This window comes from Mizuhopecten yessoensis, unplaced genomic scaffold (assembly GCF_002113885.1).
Source record: "Mizuhopecten yessoensis strain PY_sf001 unplaced genomic scaffold, ASM211388v2 scaffold716305, whole genome shotgun sequence".
NCBI lineage: Eukaryota > Metazoa > Mollusca > Bivalvia > Pectinida > Pectinidae > Mizuhopecten > Mizuhopecten yessoensis.
Genome location: NW_018480050.1, coordinates 633405 through 641482, shown reverse-complemented (window position 1 = coordinate 641482; position 8078 = coordinate 633405). Strand labels below are relative to the sequence as shown.

Sequence of the window (8078 nt, the reverse complement as noted above, 5' to 3'; positions counted from 1 at the left end):
GAAAAGGTACATGAAAACCAGTTATACATAAGTCATCTGTAGAGACCTGATCATCTAAATGAATTTCAGTTAAGCATATAATATCATATTCACCAGATATATCCTCTATGTAGTCCAATTTATTCCTAACACTTCGTATATTAATGTGAAATATTGAAAGCTCTCCACGCCCCGGGCCAGGATTGGACTCGATGTCCATATGCTGTAATAATAGTAAAAACAAGATTATAGAGAACTCAATATTTTTAAAGCAAGAAAAGATTAAAAGGTTTAAATGATAGATAAACCACGATATATATTACCAACCAAGGTCGAACACCCTTATAAATGAACCTAAACAAAAAGAGAACAACTTAAACGACTTCATCATACATCTGCGGTATGCCCTAGAATAAAAGGTACCGATCGGTATTCTGTGACACTAATACGAATTACCCATTGTCAAATACGTAACAGGTTTGACTGATAAAACAGCGAGTCGGTACCATCATTCCAGGACAACGTACAACCAGCAAAAGATCTTGACCAATAATATTTTACATGTGAATGAAATCATAATCATAATCCAGGAGAATAAGACAAAGTAAATGAACGGAAGAAGACGAGGACTAGGCATTACAAGAGTGATTGGGGTGGGTGGAGGGGATGTGTATGTGAGAGTGCAGAAAAGTAAGGGGTAAGGTCGAGTGATAGAGAGATAGGGGATCATGATATGGGTAGAAAGTAAGGTCCAGTAACATTTCAATGAGTAGTACAATAAACCAGCAACACAATGTTCAGTAATAACTGAGAATTGAACACAAAAACACTATGTACATATAGACAGAAGCAAAACGCTATCAAGATGAAAGATGTTTGCTTAGGGTTCATACACATGATACTTATATCTGTACGTCGGGGAATTATGGATGTCTAATGACAATATGAAAATATTTCATGTCGATGAATAAAATACAATATTAAATTAATACATTTTTTTTTTTTACAAAAAAGTAGAAAAAATACAAAAAATAAGGATATTACAACAAATATGCTAGTGTACATGTATAAGGTTTAATTTTTGAAAGCAAAAACATAGTACTCCACTACAGTTGTACACACAAGTTTATATCTAGGCACGTACATACATTAAACTTGGCAGGCTCACACCCACACCCACACACCCACACCTACATACACAACTGTGATAATTATGCTCGCATGTGATAGTGAATGCCTGCATACAAGCGCTTTTACGCACACACACATACAGGCACGCACGAATGCACGGACGAACTTATTGCACGCACACACCACACACAAGGGGATATATACACTGTGCATGTATACCATCACACACACATACACTAACATATGCATTATATACACCCCACTTCTTACTGAGACACTTACACGTGCAAACATCACCCCCCCCACCCCCCACCCCCCCGGAACCTCTCTTGTGTACTAGTTTCATAGTATAAATTGTCAAAAATCATGGCGGGTGTCTTTCCCAGCACAGTCAGCACAAGCGATAATCTTATCCACTATTCCATACTTTCAACTGATTCAATAGTTCATCATATCCAGTACTTCTTGGCTTTCTCCTTTACGTTCCAGGCCTCCTTAATACGTTTCCGCTGCGCTGTCCATGCCGGGAAAGACCCACTACATGACTCTTGGTAATTATTATAAATTTGGTATTTGAAGGTGTATATTCCCCTGCACACACACACACACACACACACACACCATACATACCTAGCCACATGCATGCGCATACATAATGAATCGTCGATTAAAAGGGAATTAAACTTCAATGCATTCACTAACATAAACAGTATTGTGTACAAGTCTGGTGATCTACACTAGCACTAGTCTGATAATCAAGCTGAGTTTCACTGATGTACACAAGAAAGTTATAACTGTATAGCATGATAACTAAACATATACTAATTATATATGATATATGCAATAAAATTGCAAACTAAATATTATCGCTCGCTCTTTATATGATTTCAAAACTTTACTATAATTTCGCACGCGCAGGTCATTTTACCTGACCCGCTTACATTTCATTAAGTACGCCATTTGCATAAACAGGTAAATAAATCACACACATATAAATGCACCCGACAGAGTCTATCCAGTAGTCGTAACCCATCATGCATTTAACAGTATACACTTAGGCCGTGACAAGGCTGTCGTATGTATGAAAAAAGTGTTCGGTCCCCTAATCCTTGAAACACCCTCGTGTTTGGCAACCAAAGAAATCAGCCCTCGGGTCGGAGATTTCTCTGTCACACCCTCAAGGTAGGAGAAGATTCTATTAATCAAAGTTACAATGTCTATTTAAGTTCTTTGGATAACGTGCTCCAAAGTTTGTTAAATATCAGGTCGATTTCCTATCCATTTTTTATTTTTGTCCTCCTGCACACAATAATTAAAATGATAGCCTGGGCGAGAGTTATACCACCAAAAACAATGACTGTCCAAACGAGCGTCTGTCTGTCCACCACGTCTGTAACAAAAAAATGAACATTACATAAATACAGGAGACAGCATATAAAACGGAACCTCGTTATTAACGTTTTTTTTTACAGTACATGGAAAACGACGGAGTGACCTGACATCCGTAAATTGCCGCCGCACATGTAGACTTGATTAAGATTTTATTATCACAACATTAATCCAGAAAGACTTGGCGAAGAAAATCATCGGGAAAAACGTTTTGAAATAGTGTAAATCAATATCTAACAAAAGAAAATCACCAGGGCAAATTTTCTGAAAATTTAGATTGGTAAACAATCAATAATAATAAAACACCGTAAAGACGTTCGATTTTGATATCGTATTGACGTTATAGGTTGCCGACATTTTGACCTGCATTCGTCGTCATGGGGCCATTGGAATATAGAGCGACTTCATGATTATAAACCGACATAACATGTTTACAGTGACGTTACACAAGTACAGTAACATAACACATTTAAAGTGATGTAAAAATGCCAATTGATGTAACACAAGTACAATAACGTTACATACAATGAATGATGTAAATTAACGTAACACATGTACAGTGACGTAACACAATTACAGTGACGCAACAAAAGTAAATTGGTGTAACACCTGTACAACGGAGCTACGTATGTGCAGTGACGCAAAACATGTGATTAATGACGTAACATTTGTGCGGTGATGTAACACCTGTACAGTGACGTAACATATGTAACGTGACGTGCATATATACAGTGACGTATTACATTTTCAGTGACGTGACACATATATGCATGTTACGATAATTTAGGATGACGTTTAGTCCAAATATCGTGTAATGAAAACTTGATCAATAAAAATATTGTGAAGGGCCTAAAATAGGTCCTTGACCTACTTTTATCACTCAAAGTGTACAGTGTTACATTTTCAAACAACTTCTTAAAAACGATGATATCAGATATATCAGATATAGTCTCAGTTCGAGTTACTTCTGGCCCTAACACCAGACTTCGACATTTTGACATATAGATGTCTGGTGTGGGTCCAGAGCTCACTGCTATATGAAAACGTGGAATTCTCCGACACCGATTGGTATCGTAGAATTATGAGCCCCCCCCGATACCAAACGGTGTCGGAGAATTCCACGTTTTCATATAGCAGCGCGCTCTGGCCCCACAGCAGGTGTTAGGGCCAGAGGAAACTCGGACTAATATAGTCTGTACATGAAGCTTTCCAGACAGTGGAATAATCAGTTACGCCAAGTCATATGGGATCATTTTTTTATTTTTTTTTATCAAAGACGCCATATGACAAGAAATATTTCTTTTTGGCTCTAGCTAGCTAGGACGCGGACTTTCAACCGAACTCAAATATATGATATTGGTATGATGTTACTGTGATACTAGTGCAAAAAAACCGACAATAATCAGGAGCAATCAGAATGCTGAAGCCTGCGACCATAGTCAGTTACTGACCACTTACCGGCGTATAAACCAGGCCTTTCTCCATGACGACTGATGTCCGGAATCACGTTCGAAGCTGACCTCTTGTGACGAGTACCGGAAGTCACCGCTGACGGAAGAAAGCTCCTGCATTCAGGGAAACCAGGAGGTGGTTTAGGAACATTCGCGAACGATTCGTTGATTACCATTGCCATTCCATATATAGAATGGAGTTCAACATGACAGTGCATTATCCACAGTCCTGGGTTGTCTGCCCTTATCCGTACTACAACATATCCGCCAGATGGCACAATTATTGTATCCTTTACCGGAGGTCGTTGTAGTTCCAAACCTGGAATATTTTCATTTGCCCACGAAGAATTCGTCCATTGTGCAGTATTGCAGAAGGTGTCATTACCAAACTTTTGTCCGAGGCATGTTATATCGGGATTATCTGCAGAAATCTGTCCATTTTCATCGTGAACCCCAAATCCGGTTTTCAAGACTTCGAATGAATGTCCGTGCATGTGAATGGGGTGTGCAAAGCCTCGCCCTTTGCCCATATCTAGAAACACCATCTGCACGATATCATTTTGGTCCAGAGTTAGAGAGTGCATACAACTACAAACCTTATCGGGTCCGCAGTCGGCATTCTCACACAGCTGGCGCGGATTTATTTCATCCATTTGAGTCAGACCCGAAACGTCTGGAAATTCAAACCGTTTTCCATTAACAGAACCAGGTCTCCAGGAAGTTCCAGGGAAAGCAAAATTGAGAAATACCTCTTTGAAACGGCCACCAGATGTATGAGTAGAATTTGACTGATGAGTTTGATTTGAGAAAGAGCCCGCTACATGCACTGGTGGACTGATGGAAGTGAGAGACGCTGACTTGATGTTGTTGAATGTGAAACAATCCATGTGTAATTTTGGAGGCATTTTTGATGATGGACAATTAAGAACACGGCAAGGGTTAGTACCAGAGCATTTCTTTTCTGTGGTGGTCGGATCCATGTCATGAGGGGCACCAGTATATTTTAAAATAGCTTCTGTTCTGTGGTTTGCGTCTGCCTCCAACGTTCTGGCACGTATCCAATAATTTTCTGTCACATTTAGCGTTGTCAACATGACGTCATATCTTTCACCCGGATATACGATCAAAGCATCCACTTCTATAGGTTCGATGTTATAACCATCTGATGCTACGGCAACGAGGGTATGGTTATCAACCGAAAACTGGAAAGGGTACACCATGCCAGCGTTGATGATCCGGAACCTGTAGACTCGTCCTGCTTCTACATCGAACACAGACAGTGGCGCCCCATTGTGGACGCCTATGTTCGGGTCGTGGTAGCGACCCCTACCATTGATGAGGCCAGAATGGAAGTTTAAACGACCAAATAAGGAACCATCCATTGATTTTGAAAATGGTATAGGGTACCTGTTGTAGTAATCACCATGGTACTGTTTCATTTCGGTTAATTCCGCGTCTCCGTAATGGTTCCAGTCTTGCATAGTAAGAATATGTTCCGGAATCATCAGAGGTTTTCGCGGACGGATTACAAACGCCCCGAATAGACCGTTACTTCGTTGGGGTCCGATATGTGAATGATACCAAAATGTACCGCTAGGCGTCGCTTTGAATTCGTACCGGAAACTCTGTCCAGGCATGATAGGGCATTGTGTGATGTAGGCGACCCCGTCCATCCAGGGAGTGTCCCTCTGAGGAAGGCCATGCCAGTGAATTGTCACCCCATCACTGGATAGCCGATTAATAACGTCAACGACAACTGTTTGGCCTTCGTATACAATCAGTGGGGGACCAGGCATGCTTCCATTGGCTACTGTTACCACACGTGGGATTTCGTAACCGTCCGCTGTTATAATTCCCTCAAGAGGTATACTGTTGGCTGTGGTAGGGTCCGTCTCGTTATAGCGGTAGATTTTTCCGCCCCACGGATATAATAAATCTATGTCCCTCATCATTGTTAATGTGTTTTCTATAACGAGGTCGAACTCGCATACGTCATCTGTGTATACGCATGCACTAGAAACAAGGCTTCCGTCAGCAATGACGAATATAAGTGTTGCCAGCAAAGACCAATGTCCTAAAAAACGAGAACCACTTATTATATCAAATTGCTTGTGACAATAATAGGTCCTAATTTCCCTTTTCTACCCCACCGTTAGCCTTTAAGTACTTTCAAGTTACCATTTATTTCATTTTTATGCGTAAAATATAAAAAAAATATGTGAATTTCCTTTTTTCAGTATCCTGAAGACCAAATGTTATATGCGTACTAAAACATCTATGATTCCATGTAAATAAGACCAAATTTTATATGCGGACTAAAACATCTATGATTCCATGTAGATAAGACCAAGTGTTATATGCGGACTAAAACATCTATGATTCCATGTAAATCAGACCAAATGTTATATGCGGACTAAAACATCTAAGATTTCATGTAAATAAGACCAAGTGTTATATGCGGACTAAAACATCTATGATTCCATGTAAATAAGACCAAATGTTATATGCGGACTAAAACATCTATGATTCCATGTAAATAAGACCAAATGTTATATGCGGACTAAAACATCTATGATTCCATGAAAATAAGAAGGCATCAGCAGGTACAATATAGTGGAAATTTATTTCCTACGAAACCTAAGAGAATATTTTCATATAATATATAGCTCTGATAAAAATGATAAACTGGTCTCTTTCAGATAAACGGCACATACTTTATGTCTTTGATAACACCACTTAAGGGATCTGAACAAAGAGAAGGCATTGAAATAAATAATGATAACTAAAAGATCGCTCAAGGGCAGATAACTCCTAAAAAAGGTTCGACAGCATTCGTGGATGTATCTTTGATTAAACACTAATTTCGCTTTTATTCTTTATGCAGCTATAGGTTAAAAACCGTTATGATCGATACCACGCATTAAATAAAGTGAGATATGCTGCCTTGTATGATGTGAAAAAGATGTATGTAACAGGACGAAGCCTAGGAACATGTCCCTATTTTGAGATGTACACACACTACGAAAACCTATTCGTATGTTGTAGAAGCTGTATTTCTAACTCATACAAAAATAATCCAACATTCATTTTACCCTGTATCAAATCAAGTGTCGCATGGTTCGCAAAATGATCTTAAACGGCTTTCGTCTTTAATATTTTATCACCCAACACCATCACACCATCACATAGCATACATAAATAAAGAAACGTATTTTCATCAGCTCTGAAGACCTATTTTACCATATATAACATTTTTTTTTTTATCGAAATATGAGGTTGGTTTTAGACACGAAGTAATGATTGTAGAGTCCGAAAACACAATAGTATATTTTGTAGCTTAAGTCACAGGTATATGCCTCGAAGACCATACACTTAATATACTTGAGTTTTTTTAAGTAAAACTAATTTGCATGATGTAATACTTACCATAACTTTAGTATGCATATACAATACCTACACCCATCTTTGTAGCCCAAAAACAAAAGATTCAAATATCCCTACCTCCCTACCGTGACGTAACCTCTATCTCGATGACAGAGCCACGGAGTGATCTCCCTTCCTCAAACCCCCTTTTATGGAGCCTAAAGGCAGCCAGGATGAGGAGGCAAGGGGAGGAATACAGGGTGGGACTCCATAAAGTTATGGTAAGTATTACATCATGAAAATTGGTTTTACTTCAAAAACCTCAATTTCATTTCAGTAATAATTACCATAACTTTAGTATGCGAATTCGTCTTACCGTAGTGGAGGCTTCGAATCCAGGCAGACCAGGCTGACGGAACAAACTCGAGACATGCTCAAGGTAGGGAAAAGGTTCAAGGAACCCCCCTAATAAAGCCCCGAAAGTAATTAAAAAATGGAAAACCTCCCCGTGAAACGAGCAGGTGTACCACCGTGGTGCCTGATAGCATACTATTTAAAATCACTGAATTACTGTGGAGGAACAGCCACAGACTGTGCAACCACCACCGGTCCAAGGGAATACAATCCATCAGAATGAGAGGCCAAGGACCGGAGATAAAAATCCGTGAAGGTAGTCTGTCCGCGCCAGAAAGCTGCGGACATGACCTCCTGAAAGGGGGACCCATTGAGGAGGGCCCATGACGCAGCAAGGGCCCTGATCTCATG

The 8078-nt window shown here is 39.6% G+C and overlaps 1 protein-coding gene across 1 annotated transcript in view; it reads right to left on the bottom strand.

The window, feature by feature from the left end:
• Positions 1 to 1419: 1419 nt before the first annotated feature.
• The window catches only part of LOC110442865 (laccase-25-like), a 16630-nt gene continuing 9971 nt past the window's right edge, over positions 1420 to 8078 (bottom strand). The window contains exons 2-3 of the mRNA XM_021486705.1: positions 3958 to 6024; positions 1420 to 2500 (exon numbers count right to left, since the gene is read on the bottom strand). Coding sequence (XP_021342380.1) covers positions 2385 to 2500; positions 3958 to 6024 — 2183 coding nt within the window. The 3' untranslated portion in view covers positions 1420 to 2384. The remainder of the gene's footprint in view (positions 2501 to 3957; positions 6025 to 8078) is intronic.